Consider the following 21,267-nt stretch of genomic DNA (forward strand, 5'->3'; position numbering starts at 1 on the left):
TGTGTGTGTGTGTGTGTGTGAGCCTTCTCCCCACAGGCCATTTTAAGACTTTTGAGTGGTTTCTTGAAAATCCATTGTACATATTTTTCAACAAGCCAGTAAATTGAATGATCATAGTATTGCAGCGTCCACCAGGGCATAGAACAAGGATCAACAGCAAGATATTACATTTCTGTAATATAAGCATGTTAATGTGCCATTTAGATCATTAAAGTGATGGATCAAAAATCATTACTCAGAGGGGAGATGACCAACCCAACAAAGTCGAAGCATATACAGCAGCAGACAAGAACAATGCGTCCATGGCACATCTGTTGTGCCCATCTGCTCCACGACAAATGTATGACTCGTGTTTTAATAGACAGGACACGGCCATCAGCACCTGTTATTAAACAAGCTGCAACCACCATAGCTCCATATTGAGACAGTTGAGTGGTGGAGCCTTGAGATCTAGTACATCTAATGGCTCATGCTGATTTTTTTTTTTAATGCTCATAATGAAGTTGGTAAATAATAGTATTTTGGTAGCTATTCTCACTTGCTTTGAGGTTTTAACGGCAACGTTTCCTGATCCATGAAGGAAGTAGTCCGTACCCAAGATGGCTCTGAAGAGGCACAAGATGAATACATTGTTTTTGCTTGAACATGAAATGTTATTTCATATTTTATTCTGACTTATTTTTCTTGTGAAATAGTGAGTATGTCAACCTGTTCAGGCTTGTAAAAATATAAAAAAAAAATAAAGGGATCACAAGAAGATATTGCTTTATTTTCAGGGATTGAAAGCAAAAACAAAAGGTCAGGAACCACTGTGTTAACAGGGCTAACAGTGTAACATGGAAACTTCCCATCTGCATACTGTAAATAGTAGTTACTTTTGCCATGTTTTCTCTGAAGTTTCTTGGTGAAACTTCTGACCTTGAAGCTGGAATGTCTGGCATTTACGCTGTTGGTGCCAGCCCTCCATTCAACATGTTACCAACCACTAACGCTGCAATATGCTGGTTTCTTTCTCCAGCATTCTCACTTACATTGAACTAGTCTGACCTCCCAGTACCTCTTTTTCCTCGTAGGAGTGATCTTTGTGCATTTCCTGTTCCATTATGATCCTCCCGCTGATTTGTTTTTGTTAACAGCCTTGTTCACCATATGGTCTCTTCATTCAGTCTCCCCCAGTTTTTCCCCTCTGCATCTTATTTTTGTGTGTCTTGTTCAGAGGTCCATCAGCATTCTACAGTTTCTAAGGAAAGTAAACATGGCAACCAGAGTTTCAAGGACCTTCATGAGCCCCCTGTCCAAATAAACCAGCTTTCGGTTTTGTGTATGAAGTAACAGTTTGTTGGTGGTTCCCCTTTAGCCTCACAAAAAGAATAACTAGGGTCCCACCTGCTCAAGATCATATAATATCGAAAGGTAAACAAGAACGGATGTTTGAGCTGCGTAATCCTTCTGTTTTCTTCAGCTGAGACTCATGCAGAGTTCTGAGTTTCTTTTTGGCCTGGGATGAATTATGTATCCGCGTTGATGCAGCTGAGAAATGAATAACACTTCTGAGAAGAAAAACCCTTGTCCCTTGGATATTTGAATACAGTCAATTGGGGGCTGCTCTGGATCGGCAAATGCAGATTGAGATTTAGTCAAAAAAAAAATCCTGAAAATCCACTTGGTCAGATAATGGGCCATTTCCTGGTAATCGTATTTTTATTTGAAGTACAAGATGATCAACATGCTGAAATAAAGGCACACAGTCTGACTTTAGTATTGCTGAGCATGAGTTGCATCGTCGCCATTTTTTTCCATCATCAGTGATCAGATGGAGAGTTTCTAGGTGAATGCAGCAGAGTTCAGAGAGCCAGAAACCAAACTGTTTTCATCCTCAACTGTTGAAATAACTCAGTCAGTACAGAAATAAGTGGCTGAGATATTAAATAATCAAATCACCTGCAACCAGATGATCAGAAACCTGGATTCTGTCATGATAATGTAAACGGACTGCAATAACAGTTTCTCATGTTCCATGTAAATGTCATATCGTAAACGTGTTGATGCACAAAAACAGAACTTTGTGTGAGCAGTACAATTATCACATCTGGATGAGTTCATGTTTGGATAATTAATCTTTAAAGGTAGCAGCAGCCAATTCAAATGTTGTGTAATTTCTGAGGGCAATGGAGAAAACACACTTGCCTTAGAGTGTTCTCATATTGTTGGATGAAAATGCCCCTGGTCTGCATTAGACATCTGGAAGGATCTTAACATCATTTTGTAGATCAAAATATCACTGTTCTTAGAATCTCTGGATTGGTACATCACAATCCCTGCAATCGCATAAAGAAAATAATTTCACTGAAATGAAGAATTGTCCATAGCCACCGTCGCTAGCATCTCTGCAGGACGTTTAAGAAAGAGAGCGGATGCATGTTGGGCCAGACTTCCTGTTAAACATGTATTTTGACTGAGGGCAGAGCCCAAACCAGCATTCCTTCTGAGTTGATGTGCTCTTGCAAATATCTGAGATGTTTTTAGACAGAAATCAAGCTTATGATGGAATAAAATGTGAACTGGTTGGGTCATAACGCAGCCTTGTGACATGCGATGATCCCTGTTTTCAGAGCAGGGGATCCTTGTTTGCCTATTTATCCTCTAACACGTATATCCAATAAGTTTGTGAAGTCTTTTAAAACCGTGTTTACGGACAACACTTTCAAGTGATGAAGCAGGTGATCTTTAGTTATCTACAGCAGGGCCTCTCAAATGTTTTATGCCATGTTCCCTAAGACAGATCAAACTTAAATTCAAGAAGAGTAAAATGTGTGATGGAGGACACGTTTTGCTCCAGACAGACTTGATTTCACTTGATTAGCACACCTACAATCAATGACATGTGTACAGAATTTATGTAAGGTGTAAAATTATATGTAATATGGTGTAATCTTTCTCTCTCATTTCCTACATCTGGATGGGTTTTTGTTTGGTAGCTGCAGCCAACTAAAAAACCATCAGGATCTGATTGCTTTGTTGTGTAACTTAATTGCTGCAACATGTTGGTTGGTTAGGAAAACCTGGACATGATAAACACATTTGTTGAAATGTCACCCCAACACAAGAAGGTCTGGTTACATCATGACAGAAATGGTCTTGTAACTGCTTGATGGATCGTTTTAATGTATCACAAGTAGTAACACTATTTTGTCCTGTAAATAATCAAATGTCCGAACCATTTTCAAATAAGGCACCCTGTATAAAGGAAGGTTTAACTAATGACTTTATTAATAGTTAATACATAATTTACTAATGCTTTCCAGACTAGTTATAAGCAATCCATAACAACAACTTCTGGGTTACCAAATTGTGGAAACTTCATATGACTTTTTACAGCCTTTGACCAAAGAGCTGCAGATGATCTGGAACAAAAAACAGTTATCAACCTCCCAGTAGCACAACTAGCTGATGAATACAACTCTTAAAGGTTATCTGTGCGATATTTAGAACATTCAAGAAACATCAAAAAATGATTTGCTATGTGAAGATATAGTGGAGTAATGTCAGGCGCTCTCCCTCTGTGTCCACGTTAGCTCATGTGAGCGTGCTGATAATGCCCTCCTGACCGACGGCTTGGCTGCGGAAGCAGAGCACTCACCCTCCAGTTACTTTTCAGGTTAACACTGTTAGCTCAGTCAGCACTGATGCCGTTGTTTGCACAGCGGCCGCTTGCACAGTTAGCTGCAAGCTGCCGGCTCAGCCATCGTGTTGAGAGCCATGTGGTGGCAATAGATGAGCCTTTACTCTGAAGTTGTATTGAGCACCCTATGTAGTCACTTGACATTGTTCACAAAAGGGTAACTTTATTCAGTTCTTCAGCTTGTTGTGTTTTCAGGGGCCGCTTTGAGAGGACTGTGCTGTGCAAGGCATGTGGAAGAAAATGTGGAGGGAGGGTAGAATTGTGGGCGACATGTTTTGGTCTGAGAAGCAGTGCTCTTGTGCGACATCAAGTGGTTCAAAATATCATATTGCACCTTTAATGCCCTGCTAACCTTACCTCTAGACACAACTCTTTCTCACTCCCAACTCATCAATACCAATGGTTGGTCAGTAGGTTTTGTCACCTGAGTCGTTAGTCGCTGGATATGACTCACTAGAAAGTAAAGTCAACACTAGAGGGGTACCTAGTGCGTTAATCTCTGATGCCATGGGGCACTGACCAACTGTCAGTATTTGACACGTTGGGTGTAAGAATGTGTTGACAGACCACAGACTGTATATGGATGTAGTCACCGTGACGTCGCCATGTTGTTTTTTTGCAACCAGATTGAACCCACAGAGTAGAGCTAATTATAGACAAACGCAGGATAAGACTTTTAGAGGCAACCGAAAAGGTTACAATTAACTTTCATGAACTGGAAACCCACTGTGAAAGAGTCAAAGTTCTAAGATCAGACCAGCTCCCAGACCTGACAGCAACGCCCTGGTAGCGACCTGTCAATCACAAGGTAGCCCCGCCCTAAAGCATACCCTTCTTTATCTTCTATTTTACTCTTAATGGGATCATACTTTACTAAATGAACATCATGCTGTATTGTACTGAAGAAGAATTCAAACTAGCGGTTGAGACCATAAACCCATGTTTACAATGTTTACTGAGGTAATAAATCAAATGAGAAGAAGGGTCATTTTCTCATAGACTTCTATAGAGTCGCCCCCTGGTGGCTATTAGAACGATTTCAAGTTGAAGGCACTTCAGCATTAGCTTCACTTTTCAGAACCAGAGGTTTCCCCCTGCTACAGACAATAAATAAATATGTAAATAAAATGTATCACTGGACTTTTACCAAATTAAATGATAAATTCCAACCAATGGATTTTTCCAAACCATAAATATTTCATGGCTGTTAATTGACCTATAAGCATTAGTAAAATATGCATTCGTTACAAGTTATCTAGCCCTTTATAAATGGTGCCCATTAAAAAGTATTGCCCATATTTTAAGAACAATATATATGTTTTTCTATTTAGTTTGGGTGACTTTAGTTCTCCCTGCTGCCTTGTTTAGTCTGCTGTGATGTTTGAAGCCTGTCTGTGGCTGGTTGTGAAGATACATATCTGGGAAATAACTGTCACCCTAATGTGATTCAGAGGTGATGATTTAACTGCCTGCCGCTGACTCGTCTGACAGCTTGCTGATTTAAGATATTTGTAGTTTTCTTCCTGACATTAGGGTGCTCGTCAGCGTGCGCACACTGCCCGCCCTTTGCCAAGAACATAGCCGACTTCAGGGAGGCTGGCGAGTGGGGGAGTGAGGAGGGACAGTAATTTTTTCCTCTGGTCCTGAGGGGTCTCCTTCTCTATATAAGGCACTGTGAGCTGCTCGGGAGTTACACAGCTCCTGTGTGCTTCAGGAACAGCGCCAACAAGCAGCAGCCCGGTGCTCTCTCAAGGGAATAATACAGCTCTCCAGCGCGCAGAGGAAACCGCTCCGAAATATTCAACTGGATATTTGAGAAAGACAGAGGTGAGCATTATGAGACATACATTTACTTGCAATTTATTGTGGTTTAGATTTCAGCAACGCTGAGGTATAGCAGGGGTTTTACTGTTGATAGGCCCTGATTATTCTCAGTTTTACCAATATCTGTAATGCAAAAAAAATAACGATAAACTGTCGTCAGATATCATTAAATAGAAATGATCACTGACATACTATTTGTAAATTAAGCTAAACCTGTATCCCTAAGCCTATTTTCATTTTAAAATAAGTATTCAGTGTTACAATATGAACTGATGACTTCAGTTGTGTTACAAACCATGCCACTGTAAAAGTGTTGACAAGACACTGCCATTCATTGTGAGTCTGCAGCTTTACTAAACAAATGTCAACGGGAGAGCAGCAGCTCCCTTGATGGGAAATGTAATGCTAGATTTCAAGTCATCAAGACAATAAAAACCCATACTTCACCAATAAAAATTGCATTTTAGAGTTCTAGGGCCAACCATTGTAAAAAAAAAAAAAACTGGTGTAGTGTCAGTCCATAAAGGGAATGAAAACGTGAGCAAGCATCTATTAAAATATATTAATCAGATAATTATGTTGTGACATGGGTTGTGTTTACATTCAACCTCGTGCTGAAGCAGAGGAGGATAGTCCCTCCTCAGATCAGACATGAGCCAGCCAGTGGCAGAGAGGGCTCAGTTCCCATAGACAAGATGTGGATATTTGTGTCCGATTCATCTGCTCCGTCTGTCACTCTGGTATAAAATTCATGAGAGCCATGAGAAGGGCCCAGACAGAGAAGTTGGTGGAGGTTCAGTGTGAAAAGGGGGGCACGGGGAGAGGAGAAGGGTGTGGTGCTTGAGCTGCCCACTGGCTCACAGTGCCCAGAGCTGGCACAGCATGTTGACACAGAGCTGGTGCCAGACCTCAAACCTTTTCAGCCAGATGGAAAGAGGTGAAGGGAATCAAGGATGAGAGCAACCAATCCGAGCGAAAGCTTGGTTTATTATTTGTTTCTTCTCTGATCACGCTGACGGACTGCTCTTCTCTCTTTATTAAACTTTGTGATATTGGGTTTAGCTCTAATCTTGGACGTAATGCTTGTTGCCTTCCAGAGGGAGGTCAAATGCACGGTCAGTTACAGAATATCCCCCCTGGATGTGTCATGAATAAAGTGTTTTGCGGTTCAGCAAGGTGAAAGTGTGTCAACCTGAACTCAGGTCTCCCTACTCATTGTCTCGCCCTACTGCTCAGTTTGGTTAGAAAATGGTCAGAGTCAAGAGACGAGGAGAGGTACTATTTCTCTCAGTATAAGATAGATAGATAGATATAAACTTTATTCATCCCCAGGGGAAAATTAGTTAATAATAATTAAGGTGCATCAAGGCAAGGCAAGGCAAGTTTATTTTTATAGCACATTTCAACAACAAGGTAATTCAAAGTGCTTCACATAAAACCATTAAAAGCATCAAAACATAATGCAAAAGAAAAGGAGATTTAAAAACAATTAAGAACATTCATTGAAACATTAAAACCAGTCATTAAAACACTAAAAAGCAGTGTAAGAAAATATCAAGCCCAAGGTCAGAGCTTAAAAATGCTTTTTATAACAGGTACTATTAAAGTCATATATTAATATTAATATGCAAAAAGGCTCTTTAACGGACTTAAACAATGCAAATCAGGCAGTGAAGGTTCACTAAACTGAGTCTTGCTTACTCAAATTAATTTAGAGTTTATCTTTTGGATACAGAAGCTAACTGGTTGCTTAATTGTGGTACAGTTCATGTTATTTTTGTGTTCATGGGAAAATAATTAAAGCTGTTTAAGATAAATTAGTTTCATATTAAATGTTGCTCCCTATAACATGTTGTGGTCACTAGAGGAGCACTCTCAGAATGATAATGTAACAATAGGATGTCACAATACGATGTCACAATATATTAACAGGATCATAATGTAGTCATATCTGGGAAGCACAATATGTTGCAAGACACATTTCACCACAGTATCTGATAGAGTCAGAGGAAAACATAGCTCTTAAATTGAGATATTAACTTAAAATAACAATATAGTTTTCCAATACAACAGCACCCATACAGCCTCAAAAGGACCAGACACATGTACTGTTAACACCTCAGTGTAAGCAATTGCTGAACATGCAAAGCTTCTCAAGAGAAAGACTTATTGCATGGCTGTTGCATTGAATGGCATCAGATTCTATTTGTGTTCCTGATAAGAGTTTTCATGCAACAACCACAAACTGGCAAAGGCTGAACTGACAGAAAGCAGAACATCTGAGAATAAAATGTCCAGAGTTGAGGGAGGACTCTCAGTTTAGTTAATAATTTGCCCCATCATCATAAGAGACTGTGTGCCAGTACATAGATAACACAATACAACTTAAAGAATGGAGAATTTTACATTTCCATATCAATATTTTATCCCAGCCCCAATAAATGCACAACTTGGTTATAGAAAAAACTCCTACATTAATTTAGTAATCTGTACTCTGCTTTGTTGACTCTCACAGTAGGGAAAGACTCATTCAATATTTCCTCTCTGCAGGTTGTGTCTGGGACTTTAAACACAATCTGCCTGTCTACTGCAGTCTGAAAGTTCAACCCAGACAGCTGAAGTGTCAGAATGACCTGCGCTGCCATGACCTGGATCCCTGTCTTCTCCCTCCTGCTGTTGTGCGTCAGTGACTCAGCTTCCCTCTTCCTGCCCGACTCCAATGAGCTCAGGCAGCTGCTGAGCCGCTACGAGGAGGCAGCGAACCAGAACAGCCCCAGCAACACAGCTGGCAATAGGACCCGACGTGCCATCCGCTGGTCGGACCGTGAGGAGATCCTCCAGCTGCACAACAAGCTGAGGGGCTCCGTTTACCCCACTGCCTCAAACATGGAGTACATGGTGAGACAAGTCCCACTATCCCGATTACCTATTCTACTGTTATTCTTAAAGATGATTCAAATTGATCAACTGTAATCTTTAGCTTTACCTCACAAAGAACTTCAATTTAATGTGTCAGCAACCTCTCAAATGGGGCTGTGATAACAGTTTAAAGTGTGTTGCTGAAATAAAAACAACCTTTTTTTTCTCTGCTGGAAACATGCAGTCATGATAGCAAGCTGTTGCCAGCCTGCTGTGCTGCTCTTTTACAAGGAGGATAATAAGACTGACTCTGTCCAACCTGAAAGCAGCTCAGTGCTGGAGAAGAAAGGAGAGCGAGTGGGGGCTGGGTCAAAGGAAAACAGCGAGAATTTGGCTAGAAAGGGGAAATCCTGGGACAACGTGGCACATCAATGAGTAAAGTAGAAGAGGGATTATTGTTGAGACACACAGGAGGTTATAGAAAACCACGAGGTCCATGAAGTTGAGAGAAGCAGTGGCGGCTTGTGTGTCTCTGGAGTGTGGTTATAGCAGGAAAGGAAAGTGTCTGAAGATTTACTCTGCCCAGTGCTCTCTCAAATTCCAGCGAACAGGCAGTGTGTGTTTGTGTTAGTGAATGGGTGTTTGGCGTTACAGTGGTGTCTCCGTGTGCATGTTTTAGCAACCACCAAAAGGCTGGAAATTTACTGAAGAGATGTGCTTTGAGGGGCCGTGCTGTATGCAGTCCTACCTCCCTTCACAGTGCCCCCTCCACTAAGAGAGTCAGGTGTCTTCTCCCCTTTCCACCCTGCTCTCCACTGCTGTAAAGAAACCCAATGTGGAAATCTGGATAATTCAGCTGTGATTGCTGGAGATTTGTAGTGGACCAGGGCCAGGCGCCAGCTGGCCCACTCAAATGTCACCGTAAAAGGTTAACGTTGTACTTGTATCCAGCTCAGTTTCAGCTCACTGGGAAGGAAGGAAGTGCAGAAGTAGAGGCCTTGAACAAGTTGTGGTCAGGTACCTACAGAACAAGATGAGGGTTATAATGCTTTATATTGTAGCAGATGCAGCAGGTGAATGTTGCAAAGCCGTCTTATTGGCATCTAAAAGCAGTGAATTCCTTGTGAGAAACTGTGTTTTACTTTACGTGTCCAGGTTTGGGATGATGATCTGGAGCGGTCTGCCACTCAGTGGGCAGAGAAGTGTCAGTGGGACCATGGACCGCATGACCTGCTCATGTCTATTGGACAAAACCTGGCTGTTCACTGGGGAAGGTGAGATGCAATAACACACATAGTCAGTCAGCTATAGTATGTGTTTTTCAAGAATACAAATGTATCTGTACGACTTTCTGATAAGACACCAAAAAGGGTTTACAAATTTGAGCTACAAGCTTTATTATTGGTTAGTTAAGCATTCACTAATGCTTCGTACATAAGTTACAACACATTTATAAGATTACTGCTGTTTGCCTTTTTTAGTTTATATTACTGCAGTAAGAAATGTTGCAAATTCATTATAAGATGTGTAATAAGCTGTTAATTAATAGATTATTGTCCAGGTCCTCTGCAGCCCTTTTGCAGAAGGTGATATTGGGATGGGGAACATGGTAAACATAATACCTGCTTAGCATCTGCATTTTAGGATTTTAAATAAATCCATGTTGAAGTTAACATTTAGCTCAAAGCACCGTTTTCCTGTACAGCATTACAGAGTCGATTGCCCGACTGTAGACTCTTGTGGACTTTTCGTACATTTCAGCCTTCTATTTAGTTAGATTAGAGTTATTCTGTCACATAATCAACAGGTCATACAGATTTTATGTGTACTTCTTCTTTTTTTGAATTTGTCGTTGAATCGTAAGTATTGTCTGAGATGTCAATGCTGCAAGTGGAAGTTGTTTTCTGTAAAGTACAGTGAAGACTGCTGATCCTCTAATAAAATATTGGTCCATTGTTATGTGTGAAGCACAAGCATGGGTGGTGCTACCCAGTGCTAGCCTATTAAGGTTGATGTTTGTGTGACTGAGAGCGTGTGTGTCTGAGTAGACACCAGACACAGTAGACCTCTGTGCATGACAGTGTATGTCTATCGCAGCAGGTGCCCTTGCAGGAATCTGCTCCCATTCTCACAGCCCTTTTCCTCCCCCGCTATTCCCTTCTTTTCTTCCTGTGCCAGCAAACCCTGATGTGGAGACTTTTTTTTCCACTCCCCCTCTACTCAGTCATTTAGAAGCTCAGCACTTTTCAATACCGTAAAAAGAGATGTTTATAACAAGAGCATGAACAGATTTGTTTGGCTGTGGAGCCATGTTTACGTTTGCTCTGATTCTTTTCTTTTTTTTCAAGCTGATTTGATTTCCCCTGTTAAGGAGGGGGAACACAGTTCTGTGTGCCAGGTCAAATTCAGAATCATCATTTGAGGCCTGAAAGGAGGAGGAGAAAAAGCAGCGAGGTTCATGCAGTGATTCTCAAGTCTAGCCAAAGCACCTGGCAGCTCCGTCAGATATTTCCCTTTTGCCCTGGTACCTGGATGGCTTGTGACTGAGCCTACTGTTGTCTGTGTGTGTGTGTGTGTGTGTGTGTGTGTGTGTGTGTGTGTGTGTGTGTGTGTGTGTGTGTGTGTGTGTGTGTGTGTGTGTGTGCGTGCACTTGGGTCCAACAGATACCGCTCTCCTGGCTTCCATGTCCAGGTCTGGTACGATGAAGTGAAAGACTACACCTATCCCTACCCCCATGAGTGCAATCCTTGGTGTCCAGATCGCTGCTCTGGGCCTATGTGTACCCATTACACCCAGGTGAGATGAATAAGAAAAGAAAACAGAGCAGGGCTCCAATTAAAATCTTTGGTTCTGCTTCATTGTTTGCTGTACTATCCAGTTTTATATAGTTACTGTTCTATTCAGATTCATAGAACTGCAAAGCTAAATTGGTGGAGTACTCCGATAACTAAGCACTTGGCAGTAGGGATGTCATGAGAACTGCCAAAATCATGGTCTGATTCTAACAGCTTCCAGTCATGATTGAAAATGTCCTTTCCTTATAATGCTACATTGTGGACAACAAATCAGTGTTGAAATCAGCAGGAGAGCTAGTAATATTAGCTGTTAGCAATCGCTGGGCAGCACAGTCCTGCTTAATTAAATAACAAAGCTAACAGCTAACGTTGACAGAGGTTGCATTGAGTTACATTATAATGCGTTGAAGCTCTACTCACTAAAATTTTATTTTGGCGAGAAACTAGTATGCAAACAGTAAGAAATAAGTGTTGAAGTACATGGGATTGTTTTGTTTTTGTTTTTTCTTGTATGGCGATATCCCTACTTGGCAGTTAGTTGTAAGCTTACTCTCAAATCGATCACTTTCTGTTGGAAGCTGAAAAGGTGGCGTGTGCTAGGTGTTATTTTAGGTTGAAATATATTTTTCAACTTCTTTTTGAAATGTACGCTTTAATGCTTACCATATTTATGATCAAATCTGTTTAGTATCAGGTCATGTGCCTTCTTTTATCTGTAATATGGAACATATGTCACCTGACAGGTGTTGCTGGGATACAACATGTGGTGTGCACCCTGTAGCATTTATTGGCCCAGTTGTGGAGGGACTCAGGGATTGAATGACATACATGGATATAGTGACTTGTAGACAGCGAAGAATGAAAGGAAAATCAGACGCAAGTAATGGACAGAGAGAAGGGTTGAAAAGTGGATGAGAACATGAAGAAATCAATCAAAAGGAAATGGGTGAGCTGGCCACCTCTTCCCCTAGACTTTACTTTGTAGCTGCCGGGATGAGTTTACCGAAACATCCAGACTCCTCCCTCTGCCTTCGCCCTGAAACCGGATCACTGCCATCTGGTAGTCATTTTCAGACACACCAGACACCACTGACTGCTTGACCTGGATTCTTCTGAAGATGCTGCAGATCGGAGACAATGCCAAATCTGAGCATCATCACCTTGTCTCTATCTTTCACTGGCTGGAAGTGCTGATGTACCGGCCGTCTAGGCAGCCATACTCCATAACTACTTCTGTGGAGAAATGCTAGACCCTCTGGAGTTAGAGAATACAGATTGAGCTTAACTACCAGCACTCAGCTGAGTCAGCACAAATCAGTCTGAGTGCTGACTCACTGCTTCCAGTGGCTTCTAACTGTACCAGGGAAAAGATAAACATTTCTGAGCAGGGAGAGTGCACATGTTTCAGAGTTTGGGAGGAAAGTGAGGAGGAGTTATGGAACATGCTGTGTTGTATTCACTGTCAAATGGCACATCATTCATCTGGAACACTCTTGCTACAGCTTTTCGTTTAATTTGGCTTTTTTTTTTTTTTTTTACCTTGGACAGTTTTGAGCGTAGACAGACTTCTGTTTCTTCAAAGTTAAGATATTAAGAACTTCCATTTTTATCCACTTCTATCAAGGTGATGAAAATGATCATGATTGGGTCACAGAGGGCAAACTGGGTTCATCCACCCAACATCCCTCTAACCGGGGCAGAATAACAGACCAAGCAGTCCTGGAAGTCCCAGTGGCCCCATTAATCGTGACTGCCAATTTGGAATGACTGATGGAACAATGGGCTAGAAACTCAGTTTACTCTGCTGTGTCTGATAATTACAGTTGTTCATCCTAACTTTGACTACTCTTTTATTTCCCTCTATACAGCTGGTCTGGGCAACCACTAGCCGAGTGGGCTGTGCTGTGCACGTGTGTCCAAGTATGAACGTGTGGGGAGAAACATGGGAGAATGCTGTTTACCTTGTGTGCAACTATTCCCCAAAGTAAGCTCAGTTTTCCTCCACTGTTCATCAACACTTCTGCTCTTTTGTCTCCTGTGTTTACATTCTCCCTCCTTTCAGTGCTGAAAAATGCTACAGCGTGTACCCCTAAGAGAGCTGCACTACACATATGTAGCACCAGTTGTCCAATATATTTGTATGACATATTGTAGCCATTAAAATTCTACCACAATTCAGAATAGAAGAATAATAATGTAGCATGGGGAAAGAAAAATAAGAGCAGAGCAGGCGCTTGTTTTCCAGACGACCCACTGGATGTAATTGCCTGAGAGACAACGAGTGTTTTTATTAGTTTGTGGGATTAATGACTATTAGGAGTGTTGACAATGGACAAAGAGTGCAATGAGTCCAGTGACGCTTGACTGATGATTCATTTCCACCTTAGTCAAGCTGTCCACTGTTCACTTCTGCAGGGGCAACTGGATCGGTGAGGCTCCATACCAGCACGGCCGCCCTTGTTCCCAGTGCCCTCCTAGCTATGGAGGAGGATGTAGGAATAACCAGTGCTACAAAGGTGAGCAAAGCCACATGGTTTTCATTCAAAGATGTTAACTTTCAACATGCTACCAACCTGAGCCCTGATCTGTTTGTCCATCTAAAGACTCTCAGCGCTCAGAGACAGAGGACATGAATGAGGTGGAGAAGCCTCAGGTTCCACTGCCACCTCGTACCACCGCCAAACCTGCCCCCAAACCTAAAGCATCTGCTCCCAAAAAACCAGCATCCAAACCCACCGCTCCTAAGCCCACCACACCAAGGATGCCATCTTCAAAGACTCCCAGCAACACCTTTCTTGGTAGCTGCAGGAATTATAGAAAATAACCATAAACATTCATGTTTTGTACATTTATTCACTAATTTATGATGGTATTCTTGCAGCTCAACACATCAAGTGTGAGAATAGACTGCGAGATAAGTGTAGAGGCGCTACCTGCAACAGGTCAGGTTATTTTTTTGAATGTGCACAAAATAAATCTTATTTATTCTGATATATTATAGACTTCCTCCGCAATTTAAACTCACTCTTGTCTCCATCTCATTTTCTGACTGCAGATATACATGTCCTGCTAACTGTCTGAATAAGAAAGGGAAAGTTTGGGGAACTCTCTTTTACGATGTGGTGAGTATGTCCAACATGAAAGAAACATCTTGCATCATGCAACAATTTATACTGCAAATTAATATTTGTAAAAATGTTTTAATTGTTTCAGCAATCAAGTATTTGCCGTGCTGCTATTCATTTTGGTGTCATTGACAACAACGGAGGAGTGGTCGACATTACAAGGATGGACAAATTTCCCTTCTTTGTCAGAGCCACTAAGAATGGCATTGAGTCCTCCAGGTAGATGTTGGACCTGATTTTTTCAAATAAGTTGCATTTGTATTACATTTGCTGCTTCACTATGATTCACATCTTGTGCAATAATGGAATTTCCTGGGAACCATTTTCTTTCCTAATTTCTAAACACTGTGGTGTATTTTACAGTAAATACAAACCCGGTAATGCCTTTGTGGTGGCCAAAGTGGAAGGTAAGTGAAGCATAGTTTTTAAGAAGAGCTTTGACTTATGGTTGCATTTAGATTCACACAGTCAGACAACAGATATTGGGTATAATACGTTTTTCTCTTCTCTCTGTGTGACAGAAATGACTGTGGACTGCTACACCACAGTGGCTGAAATCTGCCCTTTCAAAACACCCAACTCACACTGTCCAAGGTGCCTCCTCACATCCACCATCTTATCATTCTCTAAAGCATATGATGAGCCAATTAAAGGGTCTGCTTTACAGTTACTCCTCCTGGGGGTGCCAATTAGTGATATTGTTATAACTCCTTACAACTTCATTATACTGTATGATAAACAATGTAAAACTATGTAGGGCTTACAAATGCTAAATAGAAAGTAATGTGTTAACAAAATATTTGTATTAATGTGATCTTTATCTGTTGCTGCAAATTTATACTTGTATCCAATTTGTTTCTCAGGATCTTCTGTCCGGCCAACTGCAAAACTCAGCCTTCCTATTGGTCGCCTGTAATTGGAAACAACATCTACACCGATGTAAGTTAAACACTGTTCTGGATCTACATGTTCTGAAGGACCTTAATCAGGAATCAGGAATCAGGAATCATGAGCCATTGAATCAGAGTATGACTGTGGCTCAATAGAGAATAGGAGTCATGGGGAGGTAAGCCAGAGACCTCCAGGGATGTATCACCCAGCATGGGGCTGGACCACTCAGATGCTTATACAAGTGTTATCTTGGGCTAAGTGCTTGTGTTTCAGAGATAGGAGACAGAAATGGTTTCATGAAACTGGTTTACATCATCCCTCCGAAGTCGCCTGAATCATGTTCAGAGTAGATTAGTCATTGTAATGTTCCCTCCAGACTAAATTCGTCAGATGTACAGTTTGTAGAAATTCCCGTCACTCTTGTAGATTATTTTGGAGTTGCCAGTTTGCACAGTCACACGAGGTCGACATAGTATTAAATGGGGTATTATCTTGGAAACAGACCTTAGATGACGTCCGGCTGGACATAAATCACAGTTCCCCAGAGATTTTGAACATCTTACAACAGTCACAGAATAAGGCAGCCGTGTGGCTCATAGCAAATGTGCCCAGGAAAAGTTTGCAATCTCAGGCACCCAAATGTGTTTCTACAGTGGCGTAGAAGCTGGATGTTGGTTAGAAATGAGACATAAACCATCTGGTGAGAAGTGTTGTTGGGGTGTATGGACAGTGTGATTTGTGTTTAGACTAGAAATGAATGATTCTGCTCCAGACGGTTGATAAGAGCTTACAGTCTGTTGTGCTGGCTCGGATTGTGAAACAAATGCTTGTGTGGGTGTGTGTGTGTGTATGTGTGTGTGTCTGTGAATTACTGCAATATATTTTGTGCTGTATTTGATAATAAAGGAATTGAAAAGCTATCCATGTTGTGAAAAAAGCTGTAAAAGTATTTCTCCTCTTTGCCTAATGTTATCTTCACAGAGCTCCAGTATTTGTAAATCAGCCATCCATGCAGGGGCAATCAAAGCAGATGGCGGTTTTGTGGATGTTCTGCCACTGGACAAGAGAAAGAACTATGCTGGAGTCCTGAAAAATGGCATCCAGTCTGAGAGGTACTACTTGATTTATTTTTTGAACTATTTTTACTGTAATTATCTTTCCCAGATGAGGATTGTTGCACAATAACAAAAGGTACAAAGATAAATTACTATGGCACCATTTCAAATAGTTGTAGGTTAGAAATCTATATTTTTAGATTTGGCCCCGAGCAGTCTGGCTGTAGAGTATTCAAGAGAAACTTTTTTTTTAAACCTAAAAATGAGAATAACCATTCATGTTTAGATATGGCGATATAGCTGCGAAACTGCAAAACCTCCTTACTTGTGATGAACGCTATCAGTAAAGCCTGGGAAAATGTGAAAATTTGTTATTAACACATTAAAGCTAATAACACATGTGCAAGCACCTTATAAATCTGCCACTGTTGCAGGTTGAGGAGTGGAACATGTAATCTGCTAAATTCTCATTGGAGTCAGTAGTATGTTTGGTTTGGTGGTTAGGATCCCCAAATAATGGCATTATATTTTCCCAAACCGCTAGCAAGGTCTCTCAAACAGAATTATGCTTGGATTGTAGCAAGGTCAGCAAACTGACTACACTAAATGGCATGATAAAAATATATCGGGTCCCACCCTAACAGGTGTATCAAAGCAAACAGTAGAGTCAAGTCTGCACACGACCACAGAGTCATATAAAGATGTCTAATTAGGTAAGATTGAGAACACCTGTTTGGGTGGGCAGTCGGTGTGTAGAGGCTTTGAATAGCCATCTTGTTTAATGGGGTACGTTCAGCCTGACTGTGTTCATGCTAGCCGAGTACCTATTTTGTTTTGTTGGTCTAACCAATCATAGCGAGGGGCAGATCTGTGGTGCTAAATTCATATGTAGATAACATAAATGCGGCCATAGCGGTTTGCAGCTAACTCAAAACATTTTGTACATTGATCAAAGAAATATGTCGATTTAAAAAGTGTTATTTCTGTATGACGACTTACAACTGTTTATTGTAACTGGATAGCTAGCTAGCTAGTTCCCATTTCTGATCCTTTCTCTAACTACTTGGGTAAACAGCCTTCAATGGATACATCACCAAATTTATTTAAATTGCTAAACAAAATTGAGATGGGGCCAGATCTCCAGGTTTATTTATGTTCACAATAATCATGCATGTGGGGTAAGTGCTAAAAAAATAAATATCTAATTAAAGTCAGTTTAAAACTGAATTGTATGTTGGAGGTTATATAATGTGTAGATATGTGTAGATAATATTTATCTGAGCTTAGCTCAGGGTTTAATATTTGACCCATGGGACTGTGGTAAAGAAAGCCTTGAGACACAACTGAAAGTACATTTGACAAGAGTATCTATAAAATGCCTGAGAGAGGTGCTTTTATTCGCTATACAATACCTTGATTTATGTCTCCTGTAATACTGCGTGTAGTGGGTTCCCTGCATGCACACCATGTTTCTCACATCACTCTCATGGCTGTGGCCGGCTCCAGCGGACTACATTTAGGCAAGGAAGCCCATGTGGGCAGTCCTGATGGCATGTGGGGTTGAAAGAGTAATGGTGTGGTTTGGTGTGTGGATGGGCCACACATGGGATCTTTGCTTACTTTACTCAGGCATTTCAATTGAGTGTGCAAAGTGCTGAGTGGCCAAAATAATCCAAGACGGACTACTATGAAATCTAATGCATAACTGCGAAGGCCCCACTCCGGGCACTGGGATAGGAGGTCAATAAACGGCTGAGAGAGAGCCCGTGCCATGTGCCAACATAATGGCAGGGTGGCCAGTTTGGACTGGACTCTGTTGCTGGGGAAGTAATCACAGCCTATCTGATTACTCGAGGATGGAAATGCTGTCAGCCACTTAGTCAGGGATTTCCTATATGGACAATTATCTGTGATCTGATACCAATCGCACAGGCCCATCATGATTATTGATCATAGCAGGGCTTCAAGGTCTCTCCACCAGTGAAGTAATTATAAAGTCATCAAGTTTAACACATGTGGTAGCTTGAAATGTCAGACTCTGATATACGGCAACAATGAGTCATACTGCCAACATGCCAGTTACAAAGATGCTGTGAACACCATGATTGTGTGCTTTTTAATGGACTTGGCTGCTGGCAGTACTTGAACAATACTAAAAAGCAGACTTCCAAGTATCACAAAAACAAATGTGAAAATATTTATTTATTTAACTCCGATGGCAATCTACACTTCAATTTACTCGTCACAAGGACTACTAGTCTGCCTGTGAACACAGTTATATAATGTCTGTAGTTTTAGATGGGGATTTCCAAAGTTTGAGGGTCAAATTCACAAAAGGATTAGGTAGCTTTTTTTAGGTACACTTAAAGGGTGAAATGGAGCCCTAACTGCGCTGCCAAGCAAATAGCGTCTTGTTGCTCCCGTGCTATTTAAATTAGATTATATGCATACATTTAGTGCAAAATCTGCCCCTTTCCTTGCAAATGAGTCTTATTGCAAAAACATTTCACTTCAAAAAGATCAGCGCTAATAGCCACATGCAGCTACAGTGAAGCTGTTAGCGTCTTCAGAGAGTTGGTGGTAACTGAATTTTAAGGGGTTTCACACCTAGACCTCTTTAAGTTTGAAGATGTGTGTTTGAAAACACCAACAGCACTGACAGACTGGGACATTAATCCCAAATACGGTTTCTCTCTTTTCTCGTTTAAATACCTTGTCTGAAGTTTTGAGGAATGCATCTGCATCAGTCAGGACCTGTAGCTCGCGATCTGAACATTTCGATTTTTCTTTTTCTCTGTGACATTGTTCTGCCTACTGTGTTTTTTGTCACTAGGATAATTACAATCTGATGCTAAAAAAGTCCAAATTGCACGTATGATTAGAGCATAATCTTTTGTGATTCCATTCTTTGTGAATTCCCCCGCAAGACTTTAGTTAACCCTGATGATGTCATCAGGGTCTTAGAATTATGCCTTAAGGATTCAGTGTAAAACCAGGGATTGAATTCAGTATAACTCGGCCTCTGCTGTTTCAATTTTTATAATTCTTCTCCAATCTATTCCTCACAATTGCCTGCCTTTATGGAAGTTACGTACAAAATAACTGGAGTGCCTTGTGTTACATCTGTATTTGCGGTTACCAAATGTAACATGTTTTCTGTATTGCCTGTTTGCAGCAAGAGCAACACAGAGGGAGGCTCTTTCCGAGTCTTTGCTGTGAGGGAGTGAGACTTCTGATCAAAATTCCTGAGACCAACAGAGTCACCTCAGCTGCTCTTGAAGAGCAGGACGTGCCCACAGGTTGGATACCATGGCTGTTAATCTGTCTCTGTGCCTTCAGTGGAAACAGAAAGTCCCAGCAGATTCCCTCTTTGTTCTTAAACAATAGCCATTCAGATATAGATATGTCTACATACTTACTTTATCTGTGAATACAGAATGTTTTACATATTATGATGCTTTGACCAGCTGGTGCTGGAAGTTTTGATTTGGACATGTTTTGCTGAAAGTATTATGTTTACATTGATGTTCCTATTACAAATTCAGATTGGTTTTCTTACACGGGAATGTATACTGATCACACTGTATTTAATCATCGTGTACAGAATGTATGATATTTTGTTTGTTTATTGTTTTGTTTTGTACCATATATTAACATTTTTATGTCTATTCTGATTTTATATTTCATTTCATTGGCTTTTTCTGCTCACCGGATAGTCTTTCCTTTTTGCTCTTGAGGATTTGGCCTGTGAAACCAAATCTATGTCTAGATTGTATTTATAAGTTAAGTGTTGGGCTCATTGTAAGTGAGGATGTTTTGTTGGCTGGGTAGACCAGAACTCGTCAAGCAGATACAAAAGGGGAGGAAATAGGGAGGTAATTGGAAGTGTATAGAGGCAGCAGCAGGCTGTACATAGACTATGTTTCCCTTATTAAGAAGACTGGTTTCACAAACAGTACCAGACATGTGGAGGTGATTTAGTGAAGGTGTTACATTGCTAGGTTTAATATGTAGCATATGGTAGCTGCAGATGGCTCCTCAGAATGGTGGCTTTATTGTACATGTATTAAATAACGATCGCAGACAGTAAACATGTTAAAGATAATACGCAGTCATTTCATATTTATTATTGCTTAGTGCTTTTCTCATTTCCTCATCTCTCTTGTTTCTGTAAGATTCATGAAAATGCTAAATTTGCCCCCTCCCCACCTAAGACAGATGAATGTGTCACATGTTTCAGGTCAGAGAGAGTTTTATGTGTCAAGACTAGCCCATATCTTGAGGTGTGTGAATGTGCTAAAGAATCTCATCATCAAACTGCAGGTTATTCACTTTGGAACAATTTACACTATGCAGTGTAGGCGTGATACAGACATCTGTAATGTCTATCACTATTCTGGATTGAGGCACCGTTGCTATTGCTTCAGTCCTGAGTTGAATGCTTTTCTTGTTTTTAAAAAAAATAAACTTTTTACAATGTCTCTACAGTGTTTCTGCTGTGTCTCTTAAATGCACAGAAACAAAAAATACATTTTAGCATAGTAAGCATCTACCATGTAAAGTAATTAAACAGACTTTCAGTCTAATTTGTACGGACTGTGGTGTCCAGTTGTACCATTAAGTAGTGTCACTCTATCTGTTTGTTTCCTTGAGGATGCAAAACATGCAAACAGAGAGTGTTTTCAAAGTACAAGACAAGGCTGTAAATACATCACAAATACCTGGCCAAGAAAAAAAAAGAATCTTTACTCTACCTCAGTCCTATTGCTACGCTAGACATTTAAGTTTTTTCTATAAGGGAATTTTTTTGTGGTAAATGCAAAAAATTTTGTTAAGTTATGGGAACTGTAAATACTGTTTTTTCTGTTTTGGAATAATCCTTAATGCAGTAAGATATAATTAAATTGTTTAAATGTATTTGAATTATCTTGTTTTTATACAGGTGTAGCAAGGGTTCTATCATTTTTGCACAATTTGAAAATAAAGTACGACATACAAATGCTACAACACCTGTGTCTGTTTCAGTAAAAGATGT

General features: G+C 40.6%; 1 protein-coding gene across 1 annotated transcript; it reads left to right on the plus strand.

The window, feature by feature from the left end:
* The first annotated feature begins 5,401 nt into the window (after positions 1–5,401).
* On the plus strand, positions 5,402–20,713 carry crispld2 (cysteine-rich secretory protein LCCL domain containing 2). The gene is made up of 15 exons (XM_068731085.1): positions 5,402–5,509; positions 8,057–8,404; positions 9,521–9,639; positions 11,030–11,162; positions 13,030–13,145; positions 13,577–13,677; positions 13,765–13,959; positions 14,043–14,103; positions 14,217–14,283; positions 14,375–14,505; positions 14,650–14,693; positions 14,808–14,880; positions 15,150–15,225; positions 16,159–16,289; positions 19,408–20,713. Exons 2-15 carry the CDS (start codon positions 8,135–8,137, stop codon positions 19,457–19,459), a joined length of 1,569 nt encoding a protein of 522 aa, XP_068587186.1. The 5' UTR covers positions 5,402–5,509; positions 8,057–8,134; the 3' UTR covers positions 19,460–20,713.
* Positions 20,714–21,267: the final 554 nt, after the last annotated feature.

This window comes from Cebidichthys violaceus, unplaced genomic scaffold (genome assembly GCF_023349555.1).
Source record: "Cebidichthys violaceus isolate CVI_PGR_0920_01 unplaced genomic scaffold, fCebVio1.0.p SCAF_5, whole genome shotgun sequence".
Taxonomy (NCBI): domain Eukaryota; kingdom Metazoa; phylum Chordata; class Actinopteri; order Perciformes; family Stichaeidae; genus Cebidichthys; species Cebidichthys violaceus.